General features: G+C 31.0%; 3 protein-coding genes across 5 annotated transcripts in view; 1 reads left to right on the top strand and 2 right to left on the bottom strand.

Annotated features, from left to right (window-relative positions):
• Nucleotides 1–642: 642 nt before the first annotated feature.
• The window catches only part of LOC131594352 (uncharacterized), an 88,907-nt gene continuing 67,052 nt past the window's right edge, over nt 643–22,497 (top strand). The window contains exons 1-4 of one of the 3 annotated variants that reach the window (XR_009281331.1): nt 643–1,556; nt 2,021–2,093; nt 2,232–2,319; nt 2,928–3,244. Coding sequence is in view for 1 of the 3 variants with exons in the window: in XM_058866457.1 (XP_058722440.1) it covers nt 969–1,556; nt 2,021–2,092 (660 nt within the window). In the remaining 2 variants the exon portion in view is untranslated. Of the gene's footprint in view, nt 1,557–2,020; nt 2,094–2,231; nt 2,460–2,927; nt 3,245–22,497 lie in introns of those variants that run through there. The other 2 variants (XR_009281332.1, XM_058866457.1) reach the window with 2 other exon arrangements.
• LOC131594351 (uncharacterized) lies at nt 6,869–8,016 on the bottom strand. The gene has a single exon (XM_058866456.1). The coding sequence runs from the start codon at nt 7,670–7,672 to the stop codon at nt 6,926–6,928; it is 747 nt and encodes a 248-aa protein (XP_058722439.1). The 5' UTR covers nt 7,673–8,016; the 3' UTR covers nt 6,869–6,925.
• LOC131594348 (AMSH-like ubiquitin thioesterase 1) lies at nt 10,142–16,529 on the bottom strand. The gene is made up of 14 exons (XM_058866452.1): nt 16,138–16,529; nt 14,121–14,185; nt 13,621–13,696; nt 13,357–13,536; nt 13,092–13,186; nt 12,768–12,873; nt 12,652–12,698; nt 12,145–12,478; nt 11,632–11,721; nt 11,482–11,544; nt 11,035–11,109; nt 10,827–10,889; nt 10,699–10,751; nt 10,142–10,411 (listed from the first exon to the last, which is right to left on the bottom strand). Exons 1-14 carry the CDS (start codon nt 16,267–16,269, stop codon nt 10,237–10,239), a joined length of 1,554 nt encoding a protein of 517 aa, XP_058722435.1. The 5' UTR covers nt 16,270–16,529; the 3' UTR covers nt 10,142–10,236.

Raw genomic sequence — 22,497 nt, 5'->3', positions numbered from 1 at the left:
AATATGGAGTGCTTTCAGATGTGCGTCTACGGAAGCAATGTGAAAAATTAGAATTTTGTGTGGTGTATAAGAGACCGATGGGGTTGGATGAGAAACTTTATTAATTATTACACAATTTTTATATGATAATAAACAAAAATCTCAAGATTAGACATACAAGACATGCGGGTTTGGATCCTCTCCTTCACTATTTTCTCTCAACTATTTCCTTCAAATTTATGTCTCTTTCTTTCTCTAACATTTTCTCCCTTCTATTCTATTTATCATTTTTTTCCTTAATTCTTTCTATGCAATTGCATGTGTTTTTGATTGAAGGAGATGGATGGAGGGAAAATGATGATCCATTGTCAAGACATGTTTATCTAAAGTGAATGTTGTTTTTCTTTTTTTCAATGAATAGTTTCATATGTAGTATTTTGGTCTAAATTATTGTCCAAAAAGTTTTAGAAGTTTGTGTGACATCATATACATAAAGTTTTTTAACCATATGAATATAAATATATATATATTTCACATTATATTTTTTGAATTTCATCTTCATGATCCTCTCACAACCTCAAATAGAAAAATAAAAAAACGTGTAACTTGATTAAATAAAAAAAACAGCAAATATTTAGCCGAACGTTAAACCGATCTCACATCCTCTCTCTCTCTCTTGTGTCTTTGTCTATGTCATTCTTACCTTAACATAACATTTTCATTCATTCTTACATAAACCAAAACAAAACAAAACAAAACTCCATTCTCTCTCTCTCTCTCTCTCTACAAAATTCAACCCATCTTCATCTTCATCAACAATCCATCACACAAAAACTCCAAACACGACAACCTCAAACACACACACACACAAAAAAAAACAATTTTTTATTTCGAAAATCCACTGTTGTTTCTTTCATTTTCTTTCTCTACACACTGTTTCTTTCTGAAACATTCTTCATCATCATCAATCATCATTGAGATAATCAACTATGGAACCCGAAAGATCAAAACCACTCCACAACTTTTCATTACCACCCATGAAATGGGGAGCACAGCGTTTTCTAAGATGTGTCAACACCGACCATTCACCTCTCAATCGCAATTCTCCCCAAACCGACCCTAATCGCAAAAACCACCAACCCATCGTTCGTGAAAGAATCATGGGTGATCTCACAGTCGCTGCAACGAAACTTAAAGTTTCTATTTTTGAAGAAAATGGTAATGGTAATGGTAATGCTGATGCTGATGCTTCTCTTGTTGGTGCTTCTAATGGTACAATTAGGCCTTGGAATTTGAGAACAAGAAGAGCTGCGTGTAAAGCACCGCCACCGCCTTCGCCGGTACCGTTACCGCCGGTTAGAGATGAAGGAAGAAGGTTTTTTGAGGTTGGGTCTTCTTCACCTTCTTCGCCTGTGATGATGATGAAGAAGAAGAAAATGGTTATGGTGAATGAGAAAGTTAAATTTTCTGTTTCTCTTTCTAAGGAAGAGATTGAACAAGATTTTTGGGCTTTGGCTGGGACTAGACCTCCCAGAAGGCCCAAGAAGAGGCCCAGAATTGTTCAGAGACAATTGAATGTTAGTTACTAACTATAACTATAACACTGTTTTGATTTTTATTGTTTGATTTTGTTATGTTGATGTTTGACATGAAATCATTGTTTTTGAATCAATTGCTGTTATTGTGTTATTGTTCTGCAATATACTAATTTGTATATAGTTTTGTCAAATAGCAATTAGTAGTAGAATTTGAACAAACAACTATGTTCGGCGATCCACGGTTGATGATACTTCATGAAATGATTAAGAAGTGATCATCATAGGTTTCATTTTACTGCTTTGTTGGGTTATATAGTAATAGTAGCGATCTAACAATGTGGCATAGTGGAATTTGAACAAATGGCTATTTTCTGATGTTTCGTGATCGATAACATTGCATGAAGTGATCATCATAGGTTTCATTTTCTAACATTTGTTTGTTCATGTGAATCATGTTTCAAAAGTTGTGTTGTTAAGTTGTTTTTTGGACTATTGTTTTGTAGACGCTTCTTCCTGGGATGTGGCTATCGGAGGTGACTGCAGAGTCATACAAAGTTTCTGAAGTTCCCGAATGAGGTGAAGTTTGTAGATTGTGTTTTTCTTTCTATGCAATTGTAGTTTTGATTGTTAATTTGACTTGAGTTTATGATATAGATTAGTGAGTTTGTTTTTGTAGCGACACAAATTGATTCTGATCGGTGGTTATACTTGCAGGAGCAGAAATGAATGACATAACTGAATTTCTGGATGTTCCCAAATGTTTTTCTTGGTGACTTCCTTCAACAATGTCACATAAATAATGGTAATTTCCATCCAAATCATCAATATGTAAATCAAAAGTTCAGCTTAATAATCATGAAATTTTGTATTTGGTTATTTCAATGTTGTAGCTTCCAGATTCTATTGATCAACTTTCTTTATTCAAAATTATTCTATTCACCATCAAGTTGTTAGAGTCTTGTTCTGGATTTTGCATTCTTTTCTCTAACTTCTCATTTGTTTAGTTATTCCTTTGTTGCTTACTCGAGAAAGCGAAAAACTATCATTTTTTCGTGTATTGTAGTTACTTGTGAACCATCAAGTTGTTGATCACTGATCGATCACGCAACAAATTCATTGTCTTTTTAACAGAACTGAGAATAATCAATGAATGAAAAGTTAGTTGCAATTTGAAATAGTAACATTGGTTGACTTTTTGAAATGGAAAAGCAATGTCATTTTTGAAGTGATTAAGAATTGTTTAGCATCTTGTTGCTCTTTTTTGTTTTGTAAGTGAAAATAGTTCAAACTTTGTTCAGAAGATACCTACTGTTATAGATTTCAACTCATGAACTCGCCGCAGTAATAAAATTGCATCATTCAATTCAAGGATTTTGTTTCCATAAACAGGAAATTTTCTTCAATTTTCAGTTCAGCGCTGATCATTCTTGAAAAGTGTGAGTTCAACCGGGTTGTAATTTTACTGCTCATTAGAGGTGAAAGGGGTGTCAAACAGACATACTCCCGCCTTGCCAAAGTCCGCTCGCCCTGATTAGGCTCGTCCCGCCTTGCCAAAGTCCGCTAAAAACTGGACGTCCTTTTGTCACCCGTAGGCGAAATCATTATTGCAGTTGCGATTGTATGTACTGTTGGGATAGTTTGTAGAATTCTGCTTTCATCTCAGCATAAATGATATCAGTAGTACCAAGTTTTTCATGGAAACTTAAGAGGAAGCTTCTGTTATGGTCTCTGCCAAATTCTACATGGCCTTTTCTAGTACGCAATAATTACAAAATTCTAGTTTGTTTGATCCCTCACTATCTAGCAAATTGTGTTTAGCTAGTTCAACTAAACCTCTTTCATTAACATGACATAATCTTAAACACCATAGTTTGGTTTTATCACGAAAGTTTTGATAGAGAATGATGCATGACTAATAATAATAATAAAACCATTTAAAATATACAAATCACACATTTTAATCCATTCAACAATTATCAATGAACCATGCAAAAATTTTAATATGTAATGTTCAATTCTATTGCAATAGCAGAAATTATCAAGTACAATTATAGACAAAAAATTGCGTAAAAAGAACTCATACTTGTCAAATATCTTGAGCAGAACCAAACTAATACCCCGAACTTTTCAAGCTTTATTGTTACGGAGTCGAACGACTCCATCATCTCTTAACTTTAATGTCCTAAAATGTCCATTCCCTAGATACATGTGATAAGAGCATCCACAATTCATAACTCAACTATTTTCCGTCTCTTTAGTGCATCAATAATAAGTACATAATTTCCCCTTGCTTCTCTCTGAAGACAATCTTAGTGATTGTTTTTATGACAAATGAAAGACTTTGACTTGTCAAATCACTTGGAGTTGCACTTAGACCTATATTTTCTTCCCCAATTGGTTTCACATACTTCCACCCATCCCCATTGAGTTATTGAAAACTTCTTCATAATTATCCACCTTTAAATCTTTCACATTTGTTAAATCAGTGGTTCTTATATTCAATTTGACCTCCTCCGAGGTGATAATGCCTCCCTTTCCATTAAAAAATGACTTCCTTTAAAATTTTAAAGAATTTAGGTAATTAGCTCAACAAAAGTAATTAAATTTCTAATCATCACTCTTCAATATTTACAACTCATCAATAATTTGGTGAAATTTTGTTAATTTCTCTACAATGAATTGGTTCTCTACACATCCAAAATGAGTAAAGTTGTTGTCTCAAACATAATCAATGAGTTAAATAATGGTTATAAACTATGATTCAAATTTGACCCACATTTTTTTTACAATATTTCTCTTGTGACTTCCCTCCATACTTCATCTCAGAGACATGAGATAATGACACTTGTGGCCTTATTTACCATCTCGACTTTTCTTCTTGTGTTGGACTTACCAACCTCAATGCATCGCCTTTTAATGTTTCTTCTGAATTTCGTTGAATCAAAATTGCTTCCATATTTACTTTTCATAATCCAAAATAGCTATTTGCAACAAAAAAAAAAACTCGATATTTCATTTAGAATTCATGGAATTCATTTTTAGACTTAGACGCTTTGCTCAATAGTGGATGTCACTTCTTATGAAAAAATGAAGATCAAACACGCCAAAAAATATGACATGTGGGACAAAGAATAGAAGCAACCCCAATAAATAGTCTTCAACAATAATAACCTCCCAATTAAGGTGAAAGCAAAACCAAAGTTACAAAAACAAGAAAAATATGAGATTTAACACGTACAAAATTGTTTACCTAGTTCGATCTAGATGATCTACTATATAGATAAAGTAATTCTTCGATCAACTATAAATCAAAGGTCTTTAACAAGAGATTACAAATGAGTTATAAAAAATTAAATTTTCAAATTCATAAAAACATCTCTAATTTCTATCTAATTTTTTATTTAATTTCTCATCTTCTTAATACATGAATCACACAATCTCAATATATTCAAAAGTGTCCTCAGCTTTTAAATATCTATAAAAATCTTCTATGTTTTATGATTAAAAATCTCATAAATCTTTTCTTTATCTCTATAAGTTTCTCCCCCTAAAAAAAACTTACTAAAAAAATGAGATAAATCATAAATCCAACACATGTTTTTAAGAAACTTCCTCTTTCTTCATAAAATACTTCCCCCGAAAACCATACATTTTTCAATGAAAATATCTTGTGTTTAAGGCATTTGAGACAAAATTCAAAAAAGTTAGAATCTTAAATTTTCTTCAGAAGTTCTTCACAAAATATATAAAGCATGATTGAAAAAACATTTAAGTTGAAAACTAGGCGAGTTAAAATAGTTTTTCACTAAGTTACATATACGATTTAACTATTTAAACTTATATTATACCATACCGGTGAAATTTAAATTCAAATAGAATCAAAGATAAATAAATATCCGATTTGGCGGTTTGCATAATAGATTTTAGAAAATACTGTGTAAAATAATTTTATAGTATCAATCAATCACGATTATGAATCGTGCCAAGTTAGACTATATTTTTAAATCTTTTATATAACATGACAAAACGATATATTTTTATTAGATGACAGTATCCGTGCATTTCCTTTAAACTCATAATTTAATATAACAAAATTTGAAAATTTGATATTTGACCTTAAGACCAATGTAATTCGAACTTTTTCTCATGGAACATGCTACCATATAATTGTTATATTCTTACAATTAAAAACAAAAATGTTCGTTAAATAAATGGGAAATTATTCATAAATAAACCAATGCTAATCTAAACAAGCACCAAAAAGCACAAGGTTCCATTATTAGAAGGAACTAAAAAACTGGTGCAAAATTGGACAAAACATTAAACATGAATTTCCATTTTTCTGTCTCCCAAGACTAATGCCATTCAGAAAATCCATGATATATTTCTTGTCGATAACTTTTTTAATATAACTACTTAATTAACTTCATGAACTTAGAGTTTTTAAAATTATTAATTTTATTAATTTAAATTTATCTATTAAGATAAACATGTGTCCGATATTTGAGAGAATTTGTAGAAAAATTTTATAGTAAATTCAAAAAAAAATTATTTTTATATATATTCTAAATTAAAGGTGTTCAAATCTAAATCCATTTAAATATAAATTATAAATTATTTTTAAAAAAACAAAAAGCAAAAAAATCAAATAGTTTACATTTTTTTGAGAATCCCTCTTAACAAATGAGATTTCAAATTGGTTTTTTAAAATCTATCTAAGCTTAATTGAATCGCATTTAAATATTGTAATACTTATTTATTTTTATTATACGTTTATATTTAATTTGTTTTAATATTGTTTATTAGACTAATTTATATATTTATTTTTAATATTTTATTTATTCTTTCAAATCTATTATTTTATAGAACTTCTATAATAATATTAATAAAAATTATAATTTATAATTTAAATATTCAAACATTCATCCAAAATAAACTATATGAAATTAGATTGAATTAAAATGATTTTTTTTAATTTATCACCTAAAACCGAATTAAATTGCAAATAATTTCATCTTAAAATCAGATAAATTTTTCTCTCAAAATCGATCTAAACAACACCACGAATACCCCTATCTACACTAACGAAGCAATTTATAATTTGAAAAAACAGTTTCACTTTACATAGTTGTTTTATTATAGATAAGAATTCACCTATAATAAAATTGTTGTAAAGATACCTTGTACATTAACACTGATATAATAAACACTTATACTATAAATATTTAATTAAATTGCTTATCATAACATATAGAGAACAAGCCCAGATGAATCATGATCAGAACAAACAAGTCTAATTATAACTTCATTGATCAGAACAAAATAAAAAATATGATAATTAACAACAAAGATGAAGCCATGACATTAATCATTAGTTATGATATGATAATAATAGCATATAAATAAAATCACTTCTTATTCTTCTTAACCTTTCCAACACTTAAAATTGAACCAAACCTAAAGAAACTTGCACTTCCCTTTGAAACACAAGGAGTTGGAACATTCAAAACAGGACTAATCCAATGGCCATTTCCATAAGATCCTCCATAACTCTTCCCTGAATTAGATTTTTGCATTGGATACAAATTTAAAGTTGAAGAACACGAATGCAACGACGATGATTTACCTCTTGTCGTCGATGTTTGCTTGCTTGAACTCGGTTTTTTGGCCGAACCGGTTGAGTTACTTCTAAGCAAAAAAGGTGAAGAAAAACTCAAATTCTTCTTTGTATCACAATTGAGACTTTTGCTTCTACCAAATCCCCAAAAAGACTTAGAATGATGTTTTTTCGCGTTATTAGAACTCGCGTCTAGAAGCTCTCTAACGGTTTCTGGTCCGGTATGGGCCAAGATCAACTTATGATCGGTTTTGTTCTTCGTTTTTTCAACATTTGAAATCGATGGACGAGGAGGAAGTTTTATTTGATTAACTTTAACCAAAGGAGTGTGTTTTTTTGGAAGAATGACACCATTAGAGAAAAGTTCATCAGCTGAAGATGATTCAAACTCAAGAATGTTGTTACATGTGTTGAACTCAAAATCAGAATTTGAGTCTAACAACAATGTTTCAATGCAAGTAACATCTTTTTGAAGATGGAATTCAGAGAGATTATGAGAGAAAGAAAGACGCGGCGGAGTACTCGTTTCGGAGCACATAACTCTACAAACAAAGAATCAAAATTCAAGGTTGATTTCAAGATTTAAGTACATGAAGAAGAAAAAAATCAAAGACAATGAAAAAAGAACATGGTTTTAAGGTTGAAAATATGAAGTTGTTTTTGACAAAAGAAATAGAAAGAACATGAATGAATATTTATTCAAGTTTTTTTTTAGTGTATTATTGGTTGAGAGTAGAAACAAAAGAGGAAAACAAAGAATGTGTGAATTAAAAAGAGAAAATATTTAAAAAAAGTGATTAAAAAAAGTGGTTTGTTGATTAGAGGAAAGTGATTGCAACCATAATCTAATTATGCTGAATTCAAGGAATAATATGTGGAGTTTTTTGTCTTTAAAATAGGTAATCTACAAAACTTGCTCTATAAGATATTAGAATTTTTGGATTATCATATCTTAACCACTAATTAAGCACTTTTTTTCTTTTCCTCAATCATATCATATTTATATATAAAAGGTCAACAATAATAATCAATTAGATTGAAAAGTACTTCTAAATACTCATTTCATCATTTTAAGGCAAACAAGTATTTTCATTATTTTTTGAAAGTAAAGAAAAATCTGCTTATGATTATTTGAAACAAATTTTCATTAATCTGGATGTTGTAAAAATGGCTTATAATTGAGAAAGAGTTGCAAAGTTGCAATGCAATGAAAATAACTTCTCACCTACCAACAAAATCTGTCATATTCATCAAGCACTAAGTGTTGCAAAAATGTTTAATTAATTAACCATGTTAATCTTCATTAGGTGTGATATTTTCTACCTTTAATTAATTCTATATGGTGATAAGTTGACAAAGATCAACTCAACTAAAAGTATAACTTTTTGGTGTTGATTAATTAGTTTACTCAATACCAAGTTAAACTATAAATTTTTCAAATATCTTACCAAATGTTTGTGACACTCATGTTGCATTTTATATGGATGCTTAAATGATGAGCTCAATGAATGTTTAAACATTCAAATTTAAATGATATATTGCATTAATTTATAAAATAAAAAAATTGAAGTCTTCTTAATTTATCTAGCACTTACACTCTATGTTAAAATCATAATCATCTTAAGTTATTGGAGGTTCTGTCTAGATTAATCGCAGCTTAACAATAACAAAATAAATAGAAATCATATTTAATCACGATTTAATTGTGACAAACATCTTAAGAGATTTTACTTGACCACGATTTAATTGTGATAAATTTTGTACTTGTGTTGCAGCACGTTTTACTCGCCCTCTTCAAAAGTATCACAATTTCAATTTCAACCGCATCGGTTACATTTTTTCACAAGTGAAAACCATTGTTATGATATTAAGTATAAGATGATTTAATATTGATGTGAAGAGAACCCTAGACAAAATGGATTTGGGCCCTAATGGGCACAACTTTACATAGCATGGGATGTAGGGGTCCCCTTAGAAGATGGACCCAAAACTCTCAATAGAAAACTACTATTTCTTCTTTTAACCAACAAAGATAATCCATTTTTGTCAACTTGCCATGTGAGCATTTTCCCAACATGGAAAAATGAATAAGCTCAAAACCTTGATGACAAAAGAGTCATTAACTCAATATTTAAGTTGCTCAATACCTTCCACAACATAAGACCCTACCCATCAATTTTTGAAGGATCCCCACAATACCACCTTTCTCAATCCACAATTGGCATTACCATAAAAAAGTGGTTTTGTTGCAATAAAAAGTTTAACCAAAACCATATAACCTAAATTAGAATGTTCAATACACTTTTGAATGAGACTTGTTACCTATCTTTGTTGTTACATAATTGATACACGGTATGGAGACTTGGCTATGGTTGCTTTAGTGGACCCTCAACCAAATGGAAAAAAAATGCCATCACAAAACATCAAATGAAAAACTCAATCATCTAGATGGTTGTGCCTCTTAAGATGTCATCTCTATATGTGCATTTCTATTTTTGTTATCATAAGAAATCAAACTCTCGAATTTGGTTTTGCTAGTAAACGGTAGAATTGATCTTCCATATTAATCGGTTTTAGAACCAAATACCAAATTTTAAGAAAAATCGAATTCAGTCTTCTAAAATTTACAATACTCATAGATCTTATACATTAGATACTCAAGTTAACTATAATGTTATGAGTAATTAGAAACTAGGATTGGATTTGTTGGCACTTGAAAGAAATGTAGGTAAGTTTTCATTTTCAAACCTTTCTCAATGATCATGAAAGAATGGCTTATTAGACATTGACAACAACAGTGTGATGACATTGTCTCACCTTTGATTTATGATTTTCTATCATATAAGAAACTGTCCATATTTGGAGAGACACTTTGAGCAATAATGTAACAACTGTATTATACTCTGAAAGGTAATATTTTTATTTTATTATATTTATTTATACATGTAATATATGTACCTGAGACTTGTAGCTAGATTAGATTATACAGTAAAAAAAATGCAGGAAGTTAATGGCAAAATGAAAAACTATATATAGGAAAAAATAGTAATTATGGTCTATATATACACAATGACAGGGTGCATGTAAATAAAACTCTTATTATCACCGGAGATCGATGACTTCGAATTTTAAATCTGGGTTCATGTAAACATCTGTACAGGTATCGTAAATAGGGCCACCATCTGGAGGTTGATTATGTGGATGAAAGCCGCGTTGATCACATTGTTTAATAACCGACATTCCACCGGGGGTTGTGAGCCGAAAAATACCATGTTTTCTGCGCGTGTTAATTTACAAATGTAATTTCAAATTAGGGAAAACTTCGAAAAGACAGTAAACAATGAAACACCATAAACTTCAAAAAGACAGCAAACAATGAAACAAATTCGGTAACTTCTTAGTCTCTAAATGGATCTTTACTCCTTCATTTAAGGGATCATGTTTCTATAAAGCAAAACTGTGATGTAATTTTAAAGTTGATGTCCCACCAACATGTTCTGCTATGGAGATGTTTTATTTGTTATTATCCATGCAACAAAATAGATCTAATGTGTGATGTCTTACCTTGAACTATCTGTCGGCGCCATGACTATTGCAACAGATTCCGGCAGCATAATCTAAAAAACGAGCATTTGCATCAGAAATACATAGGACTTTATTATAGAACTTGGCAAGAACACTATTGAACTAACCTGATATGAGTAATGAGTGTGCACATCAATTGATGACATGAAACAAGATTGAGTAGGATGTGTCTGGTAATTAAGAACAATATATTTCAGTGTTACTATTCACAACAATGGAAGAACAATATATTTCAGTGTTACTATTCACAACAATAGAGAGAAGTAAACTTCATAATGAATAAGCTTCTTCCAAACATAAAATTTGAAAACTCACATGGATCCACCCAAGGGGGAAAAGTGATCGTGTATCCTGCACTTCAAATATTTCCTCTTCATTTGTAGTCTGACACTGTTCACGAAGGAGAAAGATTAACAATTATGTATACATAATAAATACTCCCTCCGTTCCTTTTTAAGTGTCGTTTTAGAAGAATTTTTTTGTTCCTATTTAAGTGTCGTTTTATAATTTAATGTTATAGTTTGTCATTTATACCCTTATTTTTCATTAACTCCACCTAAAATTTTTCAATTAGTTATTGGAAAAAGAGAGTTTATGATTGAATTTATTTGGAAAGAGAAAAATAAATAAGGGTATGTTAGGAAAAATAACTCTAATAATCCACTATCTTGGTTGAAGAGCTTTTTGCTAAAACGACACTTAAAAAGGAACGGATGGAGTAATATACTTTCACCAAAAGATATATAATGAAGGAGTTCTTACAGAATCTGATGTTGACTCCTGCTTCGGGATTATTAGCGCAGTAATATAAAATTTTCTGTTTTTCTGCAAATTAGCATGTGGTGCAAAATATCAATTTTCAACCTTTGCATGTTGCTTTACTTTAAGACAAAAATTGCAAACAGCACTTACAAGCAAACCAGCAAGGACACCACAAGTCTCCAAATTTTTCTTAGTATTTGACTTGGCAAGATTCATAAAGCTCTCCATCAAAGCAGTTGACTGCATGCAGATAGTATAAACAATTATTATAAAAAGATGGAAATTGGAATGATGTCGAACTTTATTACCATTCAATGTTTTCTACAAATTGTAAGTATACAACAAGGGATCGGATACATGGATCAAACTGCGCCACAATGTTCTATCAAAAACCATGTTTCTATCCAACTCGTTGATATGAAGATCTTTACTTATAGTTTCTTTTATGGTTTTTCTAGATCTTCTCCTACCTCTAGTTATTTGACTACCCTCCATCTGATCTACTCTCCTTACTACAGAATTCACACGTATTCTCTCTACTATAAATTGCAAGTATATTTGAGGAAAACAAACACTACACACGAACTTCGTAATGCCCTCCCTAGAAATGTTAACCTAAAAGAATAAAACATCAAAGACATTAAGAAGATGTTATTGACTCACAATGTGCAATTGCAGAGGAGACTCGGCATGAACACTGCTATCAGATGATGGAATCTCTGCCTTACATCCTGCCTCATTAATGTGAGGTGACATTGCAGGGACCAAATCATGCACTTCAGCAAGTACGGGTGGAGGAGAAGGTTGTCTAATAATTTCTATTTGAGCAGAGGTTTCTTCTGTTGCTTCAAAAGATATTAGAGAATGAGATTCATGAGCGCGCTGGGGCTGGCTGTCTTCACTCTCGGTAGGAATTGAATTTAAATCTAATTTATGGAGTTCTGCAATGCTATTATCTTTATTACTCGGAGACACATCTTCCAAGTGACGTTGCAAGCTGTACATTCAGAGAAAATCCCATGCGATGGCCGCATTTAGTATATAAAATCAAAAGATAAACCAGAGGACGGATGCATGAAGATTTCAAACTCACATTTAAAATATTGAACTCCCTATGAAACAATACAATTTTAAAAAGTATAGGAAACTTAAACTAGGTTAGGGAACAACCTTGGTAGTTCAACTGGAGACAGATCTATGTTGGATGGATACCTGACCTACATCCATAGAGAAAAGTCAGAATGATCTTTGAATAGAATACAATTTCTACAACTACACTAGCATACCCCTGTGTCAATGGTAGGTGACCGCCACTGCCCATTAAGCCCATTGGGACCGAGGATGGAATGTCTAGAGAGAGTTTCCTCCTTTGGAGGTAGCAGAGTTAGAGATCTACAAAAGGCACGTAAAAATGGAAGTATCCCATTAGTTAAGCAATATATATCCGAAAAATGCAAAGCAGTTTGTGAAATATCCCAAAAGATTACTATGCAGTGACAGTAAATTCATCGTCATTGGGACAATTCTCTAGAAAAAAGAGTGCAATAGTATATATGATAAGAATCGCCATAAGGGGCGAATTATACAAGAATTATGAGTCCAATACTTACCGTCTTCGCACTTGCTCTTCCACGGGTCTGACATACGAGAAATTTTGACCACTTGATCCTTGGTAAGCGAATTCGCTAGCAGTTGCTCTGACAGGCTGGTCAAATATAAAATTCCATATAAGTGTGAAACTTCTTTTAAAAGGGAGCAGCGAAGCAGAAAATGCATGCATTCGACCAACAGAATTGAATGTTAATTTATAGAAAGATTATCACCAACGAACTCCAAGTTTACAACTTTCAAAAGCAAATTTTGCTTTGCTTTTACCTTTATTTGGCCATTACTAGCCAAAGTTTGCTTATGCACAGAAGAAATATCCACGTTATTATTTGAATGAAAATTTCCCCGTCCATTTTGTTGGTGAGCATTTCTGCTGTTAAGCTCAATGATCTTCTGCTGGGCCAATGGCTTCAGCTTCTCCAGTTCATTCAAGGAAATCAGCAATCTCTACAGAAAGAGCTTGAAAAATCAGGTGAATCCACGATTTTATAAGCAAACATTGTCACTTTAAGATGAGAGTTGAAAGTCAACCTTTTTCAATGATTGTTTCTTGGTTTGTGGAGATGATCTATACTCTCGGTGACGCGGTATTGTCTCAGATGCCAAACTAAAAATAAAAAAGACGGAACCCTCAATGCAGTGTGATTACATAAAAACAAATGCAACGATACATAAAAACAAATGCAACCAAATCCAGATATGTTACACAGTCCTTTTTGGATAAGTAGCTTAACAAATGCTTGTAGCATAAGCGCTTATTATATAAGTGCTTATGCATAAACTATTTCTATGACAAGATAAAAATAAAGTGTTTCTATATAAGCTATATGCTGTTTCCTAAGCTATCCTGGAGAGCAGAGCTTAAAGAAAATAAGCTGAAAATGGTTTGTCGACATGTCGTAAGTTGTTTTCATAAGCACTTTCAAATAGTTTCGTAAGTGCTTATGAAGTTATGCTAGTAGATATGCTCAAACAAATTCATCCAGACAGACCTCAAGTCAAATAATGATTAACAGGCAACCTTGCATTACCTAGAAAATCTTAAAAGCATGACATATAGGTCAATAATGTTCTTCTCTGCACGAAAGATGTCGGCCTGCAATATTTAAAAAACAACAGTCAAAGCTAAGGGTCAGACACATCAACTGAATAATAAACCCGTCTTCCTAGGAAGAAAACAAGACCACATAAGTGTCTCCAGATATAAAAAGAAATTAAAGCAGGACAATAGATTAATAAAACTCGGCAGTAGAAAAATATAATATCAGCAAAAGCAACTATCAGACGCAGCAGCACAAAAATCTTGAAATAAAAAGTAAATTAATCATCCCCAGTTTTAAATTATGGTCTGCAACAACAAACAGCGATCACAGTTGTACGTAATTTTCTATAATGCCAAAAACTACAATACGATATAACCGTGTCTACCTCTACACACACAAGAAACCTGATCATCAGCGTTATGGCAGATAATATAAAATGAATCCAAGAAAAATGCGAAGATGAAATTAGACAGTGACATAAAATAAAAAGATGGTGACATTTATGCATGTCATATTTCATACAACTTAAAACGAGTGCTTGAACAGCGAATTCGGTTCTACAGTAAACAAATAAATGACAGAATATTTCACTGACCTCTCTTAATATCTTTTTAAATATCACAAACACCCCCCACTAATTTTTAAGTAAACACTAACCTCCCTTTTCCTTTAACACCGTTAATTTGGAGTTAACTCTGTCAAGTTCACAACCCCCACTTTCACCACACACATGGAGAAAGGTTAGCACTTTCACTGCAGATGGCTTGAAGCTTGTGCATTGATTATCACTTCCCTCATGGGTTTCTTTTCTAACCCACTTGTTTTGGTCAATTTATGGATATGCTGAAGAATTTTCTCCCAAATCTAAAGCCTAAAAGTAGTAAAGTGAAGGTTGGGAGCTCTAACTGTCACTACTAAGTTCAGCTATGTGGTATTACACTTATGATTTGACAAGTTTCTGTTGATTTTCAATTGTAGTTTTAGTACAATTTATTCAAATGTTCGAGGGTTTGATGAACACTCTACCAATGGAAATTTGCAAAAACATTTTTTACTAGACGCCATGGTATAATTTCATGGAACTTTCATACATTTTATCTAGCATACGTGAAATGGTGTTATTAGTAAGGGGAGGTTAATGCAGGTGAAAAATTAGAGGGGAAGTTGCGCTGTTTAAGAAGATCCCAGGAGAGGTAAGTGTAGTTTACCCAATAAATTCAATAATACAAGAACATAAACAATTGATCACGGAGTTCGGCTAATTGTGGCCACCTCTAACAGAGTGGCAGCTGTATTTTTTTCTATTATGTTATGCTTAGGGTTACAAAGTACAAAACTCTGATGAAATGCTTCAGATTACAGTATCACCCATGAACCTTAACAGTCCATAGGGAGCTTAACCTAATAAACGGATGGGTCAAACCCAAAGGGCAGACGAACTCGCTCCACTCGGCTCCGCTGGCTATGCTTTCAGGTCAGCATGTTCCACAGTGTTAAGCTCGAGCAACAACTTTCCACTTACAAGTGACTATATGCTTCATCTATGTAGCAATGACACCTCCAAAAAATATGCGTGTTTGTATCCGTATCCGAAACCGACACTTGTGAATACATTTAATTTATCCATTTTTTTCAAATGTCGACGTGCCGTGTTTCGGATTTCCATATTTCATACAGTCAACAAAATACTATCCAATAGTAGTAAGGAATTAAACTCTAGTAGTACTAGTAAATACTAAACACTACACTACATGTATTGAATTTTGACTACAATAATTCTCCATTCTCCAACTGATATAAAATTTGATGAACTTCAATATCTCAAACCCATCAATTCAAAACCTAAATTAAACCCTATCTCTAATAAAACCTAGAATCCCCTAACATTCCCCTCTATAAAAAAGCATTCTACTTTATCAACAAACATAAACCCAATAACAACCAAGTATCTAAATTTCGAAAAAATCATCGAAAATTGAAAAAGCCTCAAACAAAAGCAACGAACCTGTCGAAGTATGTTATCAGCAATCCGATAATAGAACCGAAGAGCAATTCGATTATCAACATCAAGCTTCTGAGCACTCGCAGCGATATTGATCGTACCCGAATTAGTAGCAGTAGTAGAAGAAGACCTCATTTTTATGTTGAATTGAAATTCTCAAAACGCAGCGTTTCACTGTATTCTTGTTGTTGTTATTGGAGATAGAAGAAGAAATATTGATAGTGTTGATGTGAGTGAATTCATCAATGGTGGGTTTAGGATTAGGTTCAGAGGTAGAAGATGAAGTGGATTTCGAAGAGAGGATTGGATTGGAATTTTAACTTTTTGTGAGGGTAAATTTGAAAATGTAGGACATGGTTGTTATTACGTCATAATGTTTTTGCAGATTCATCGTTATCTTAAACAAATTCAAAATGAAAACAATTTATATTTGATAAGTTCTCAAAAAATAGACTCCTTAATGGACAAAAGTTGGTTTGAGTCGATATTAGATTTAAAATTTAAATTCAATGTAAATTACAATTTCATTTTAAAGACTAAATTCTAATCGAAAAAATTTTGATTTTTGATAAATTCGGTTCGATTGATTTATCGAATTTAATCGACTTAATATTTATTAAACTAAATACATAAAAGCTATTTATTATAAAATTGAATAACATTTATTTTTATTTTAAAAAAATTTATCAAAATTTTAAAATAATACAAAATAAGATTATATTTTTATTATTGAAAAAAATTATTATTATGTATAATATTTTCAATATCATTTGACATTAATTTGATCATTGTCATACTTTGAACCACAGTAAATATCAATCAAAATTTTATATTGCATTACTCCTTCCGTCTCATAATAAGTGTCCCATTTGCATTTTTTCTTTGTCTCAAATTAATTGTCCATTTACAATTCCAATGCATCAATCATTATTATTTTTCCACTATTATACCCCTATTTAGTAACTTTCACGTTATTCAACTACTACTAATAGGGGTATTCTAGTAAATGACATTAACTTTTTTACTAAAACCAACACATCCAATCATTTTCTTAAAAACCGCGCATTGCTCAAATAGGACATTTATTATGAGACGGAGGGAGTATTTTTTATTCTTGTGAATAAACAATGTCATTATTAATTATAATGATAAATATTACACCAACATTAGTGAACTCCATTTTTAAAATGAATCAATATATAATAATAAAAAATAAAAATAAAATAAATATTAGTTGAGTTCGGTCGGGTTCGATTTTCGATGAATCCAAAATAATTAATCTTATATTATCCAAATTAAGCAAGTCCAATTCAAACCGTTTGCACAAAAATTGTAATGGATCGGTCGATTAGAACCGGTTGGTTGAAATTTATTCATCCCTAGCCGTTTGTGAAGTTAGGTGCCATGAGTATGAAGATATGTCATGTTAGATGTCAACATGAAAAAATAGATGCCGTTTGTGAAAATTAAATGGAAAGAACTTAAATGACATTGTTTTAAGATATAAGGGACTACATTGATACTTTTAAAAGTTAAGGGACCTAACTGGATCCCATGGTAAAGATAAGGGACCAAAAATGATATTTTGAAGCTTTATAATCTTTCTTCTTCAATTCTTTATGTGCAACCTCTTGTTCATCCGTAGTATCTTTTCCAATTGATGTTACTTCTTCCATTACAAGATCCCAAAGATTTTGATAGCAGCAAACGATCTTCTTGTACTTACACCAATTCTCATAATTGTTATTTTTCAGAAGTGAAAGACTTGATGGAAAATGTTCCCATGAGTCACATAGTCAGTGCTCTAAATACTAGATATTGAAATTAAACACAAATCTTGAGGATAATTCGAATCTATCTTGATGAAAAAGAATCAATCCTTCTGATTGATTTCTTCTCGTGTTCTTCACTCTTCACTCAAGTGAATCAACCATACCTTAGTTGCAAGATGATTCACACCGCACATAAATTTTAAAAGAAAGAAAGATGAATTGGGGAAGAAAAGAGAAATTAAGATTTGATAGAAAAGGGGAAGAAGAAGAAGAAGAAGAAGATTCAATGGAGTTTCTCTTTGCCTTCAAAATTGAAATTTTAGTCAACTTTTTCTCCGTTATTTACAAATTATAGGATATCTCTCTATTTATAGTTGAGATTGCTTGTACATCAAACAATCTCTAACAAACTAACTAAAACATACAAAACAATGTTAAGTCTAATTCAGCTTCGATATTTCGACAACTTCCTTTGACACAACAGGATTTCGACAACAATAGATTTTGTTGAATTACTTGCTTTGACACAAAGAATTACACTTTCAACACCAAAAGTATCCAAACACGCCTTACGACAAATTGGAAAAATCCCATCAATAAAAAATAAAGAAATCATAAGGCGGTATCTTTGGATAGTACAATACTCCACCGGTAATATATGTTTGTCAAACCCATTAATAAGAATAATAAAGAGAAAGTCCTGAACATGTGTGGCTTACAAACAACCAAAAATTATTTTCTGTCTAATGATCATTGCGAATTTTATAATCATGTCTTTAACGGTTCAATTAAAAAGTAAAGTTAAAATCTTGAATTGCAATGAGTAATTTACTTTTATTTAACTTCAAATTCAATTGTTGTCAGGAGCATTATTACATATTAAAAAACATGCATATTAGTCATTTTGATTTTATTACATTTGTAAATATTTTGTTGTTCTATACTATTAACATAAATGTGAATATTTTTCAAAGATGAATTTTAGTTTGGGTCTTGCTATCAGTGTCCTCAGGCTACTGATAGCAAGACCCAAACTAAAATATCTTTTGTAAAAGTTAACATTTCAATTTCCAATGCATTTTCAATACATTAAATATACGCATTTTTAAAAAAAACTTACTACTTTAATTACTTAAAGAATGCTCCAAAGACACTGGTTAGCATTTTCCTTTTAGTTTTAGTGACTTTTAGATATTCCTAAATATTAAAAGTTAGAAGAAGAAAATCATTTCAATAGATTGTAGATTAATTTACAACGTAACCGCGTTCAATATTCAACAACAAATTCAAAATTTGCAAAAGGTTAAAAGGTTTAGAATAGTATATTGTTTTGTATGACTAGTAACAAAGAATATTTGTATTATTGAAAAAATAATAATGTTTGAAAAAAATATTTTTAATGTCCAACAAAAATAAACATTTGGGATTATTCGTTATGGATGTGTTTAAATTAGCGGTGGTCAGAATTGATCTAACAAAATTGATTTATTAATGTGTTACCGCCATAACACTGCAGCAGTGTATCATGCAATTTTCACCGTTGTTACGTCTGCGGTCTTCTCAAATATCATTGTATCCACACACTGATGGATATAGAACAATATTTTTTATCGTTCTTTTTCGTTTCACGTTGCACGTTTCTTTGCGCTTTTGTTGCATTTGATGCAACCATCGTATAACCACATTGACGAGATGAAGAACATCTCGAGCTCCAAACAACACATGCATTCAGTCAAACATTGATTCCAATTTTTTCCGTTGAATAGAGGAAGCTTTGTGTTCAAGCTACCGTTTCTGTCGTTCATCTTCGATCTTGTGCAAATCACTTAATTCTTGCCAACACTTGTATTTCTCAATCCCATATAATCAAGAAATGTGATTCTTCTACGATTTCGAACTTCAATTCAATGTGAATTTGAGGAACAAAATCGATCACACACCTCATGTACACTCGTGTTTTCATATACCAAAATCGAAACCCTTGATACTAATTTGTTGGATTTAATAGCGGAAAACCTCAATTAAAACACAACGTGAAGAAGATAAGATGAAAGAATTGTAAAAAGAGAAAGTAAGAGAATATGTAACAAACTTTCTTCACTCGAAAAATGAAAAAATTAAATTATGTCACAAATGCAACTATCAATAAATTTATATACAAACAATGGTAACTAATTTAAATTCAAATTAAACTCTCTAATGTAAATGAAACTAAAACTATCCTAAATTTAAATTACATTTCAACAATACAACACAATGTATCAAAATAAACTAATGAAAAGGATAGGATCGTCCAAAATCTAAGTGTATTCGTACCAAAATAATTTTTTTTTTTTAAAAAAATATTAACTAAAAAGATGCACGCTATGCCTAACTGAGTCTGAGACATAACAAAAAAAAAAGTCCAAGTATTTTATTATTTTGCGCATTTTAGTCAAATAATTAAAAATTATTATTTCATGATAAATGAAACTTATAATAATATCTACTTTTAATATAATAAAGTAGAATACATATGAAATCCTATCATTATCCCTCTAATCACCAATTTGAGGGTGATAATCGGGGGCGTAACAGTAATTGCATCTCCTTTATTATTTTAATTAATAAATTATATTCCTTAATCATTGGGTAACCTTTCAGTAACCCTTTTATATTTTTCCATCATTACTAACGTGTAAAACTTTCTTGGAATTGTGCAAAATTCCTTGGAATACAGCAAAACAACCTCCATGCTTCTCCTCTTAGATTTCTGAGAAACCCTTCAATTTTCTCTCCTTAATCTACCATCATTACTACCTTTTGGAAAATATCAATTTGGAGCATGCTTTATCACAAACCTCCTTGGAACTGTACAAAACTATTTCCATTCATCCCCCTCTTAGAATTCTACAAAACTCTTCAAATTATACTCTCATTAATCTATATATTATGGCATCTGATTTCGTCCCACTTCCAGATTTTTTTCAACCATTCCTTCATTACAGTAATGTTGTTGTTCGTCTTCACTGTTTTCCCTCGAATTTTTTTCCATGTTTTCCTTTCTATCTGCAATTCATACCAATGGATCTTGATCTTCTTAAATTCGCAGCATGGTTGCATAACAAAATTCCCCTTTAATCACCACCCATCATTTATGCATACGATTAAACCATTTAGGTTTTAGAGGATTTGTGTTTATTAACCTAATGTAAATTGTTTCTTAACTTTTAGGTATTTTTTCATATGCTTTAATTGGATGGTGATGGCTGATTCGTTGTCTTTTTTTTCCGATCTGTACAGAGGAAGCGTTGGTCTGGATGTTGTCAAAATTGTGGCTTCAATACTATTCTAAAGATTGAAACTGGTGGTTGTTTTATTTCGGTTGGGTTCATAACATCATTATAAGTGGTGATGTAAGAGCAAAAACTAATTAAGTTTTTCTCCAGCTTATTAATTCACCAAAGTTTTATAAGAGATTTATGATTTGGTCTCTATTATGTCACTTCCTAAATTTTAAATTTAATGTTGATTTATTTTAATCTTTGATAAAATATTGATTGCATTTGTTGCATCAAAAGCAAGATGTTAATCTCTTAGAATACATTAGTCTGGATATATGACTTTATTTTTCTACCTGCTAATGTCTTAGATTACATATACATTCAATTTCATGAGGTAAAATTGATGGTCACCTCTGAACTTTTCTCTAAAAATTACAGGAGGAGCTGCTCCAATTTAGTTTCATGTATATGAAGGATAAAAACTTTGAGTGATTGTTGAATTAGTTTCTTTAAATTATTAATGTTATTGACAAAATATATCAACTGCGTTGTCATGTGCATGTGATTCTCTTATAGCATTCTTTTCATGTTGACAAAGGTGTATTTCTATGAAACGGTGTCACTAAAATTGTTTAAAATATAGTAACAAAAAATTTAATTTTTATTTCATTATTTTAAAATTGAGTTAAGATTGACTTAAATTACTAAAGTTATTTAAAATATAATAACGAAAAGTTAAGTTTCTGTTTCATTATTTTATAGCGGAAAATTGAGTTAAGATAGCAATAAATTATAATTGATTCTGACGACAATAAAAAATGTATAGAGCGGGATTTGAAATTTGCAGCAATAACAATCTATACAGATTCAAAATTCTAATAGAAATTTAAATATAAAATATGTATAACAGATTTATAACCTAATAAAAATAAAAATATAAAATAATTATAAAATATTGGACGGGAGAGATTTATACTTCTACAAGAAAACGAATGTCATCTTATTACATTTTAATAAAGATCAAATCAATAGATTAACTAGATTGTGATAGGAAGGCTAAATATATTTAAGTTAATATGTTTTCAACACAACTCTCTTAATTACAAAACAACAAAAATTTGAGACCATGGTATAATCAAATCGATCATCATCGATAATAATAATAATAACTAATAAATTATAAAACAATATTTGTAATTTGACATAAAAACTTAATACTATATGATCGTACCTGATCAGGAGAATCGTCAAGGCGCAATATCTGGCTTGAAGAGCAAGATGGGGGGGGTACCTGCAAGGTTCTCTGATGCTTAAGTCAGTAGCTATCA

Source organism: Vicia villosa, linkage group LG4 (assembly GCF_029867415.1).
Source record: "Vicia villosa cultivar HV-30 ecotype Madison, WI linkage group LG4, Vvil1.0, whole genome shotgun sequence".
NCBI classification, from domain to species: Eukaryota; Viridiplantae; Streptophyta; class Magnoliopsida; order Fabales; family Fabaceae; genus Vicia; species Vicia villosa.
This window is presented reverse-complemented; position numbering and strand designations above follow the sequence as displayed.

Excerpts from the sequence above, each read along its gene's own strand:
- LOC131594351 (XM_058866456.1), bottom strand. The coding sequence starts at position 7,672 with ATGTGCTCCGAAACGAGTACTCCGCCGCGTCTTTCTTTCTCTCATAAT.
- LOC131594348 (XM_058866452.1), bottom strand. The coding sequence starts at position 16,269 with ATGAGGTCTTCTTCTACTACTGCTACTAATTCGGGTACGATCAATATC. Across the intron at positions 13,187-13,356 it reads CTAGTAATGGCCAAATAAAG|CCTGTCAGAGCAACTGCTAG; the intron begins GTAAAAGCAAAG and ends ATATTTGACCAG. Across the intron at positions 11,545-11,631 it reads GTGTCCTTGCTGGTTTGCTT|AAAAACAGAAAATTTTATAT; the intron begins GTAAGTGCTGTT and ends GCTAATTTGCAG.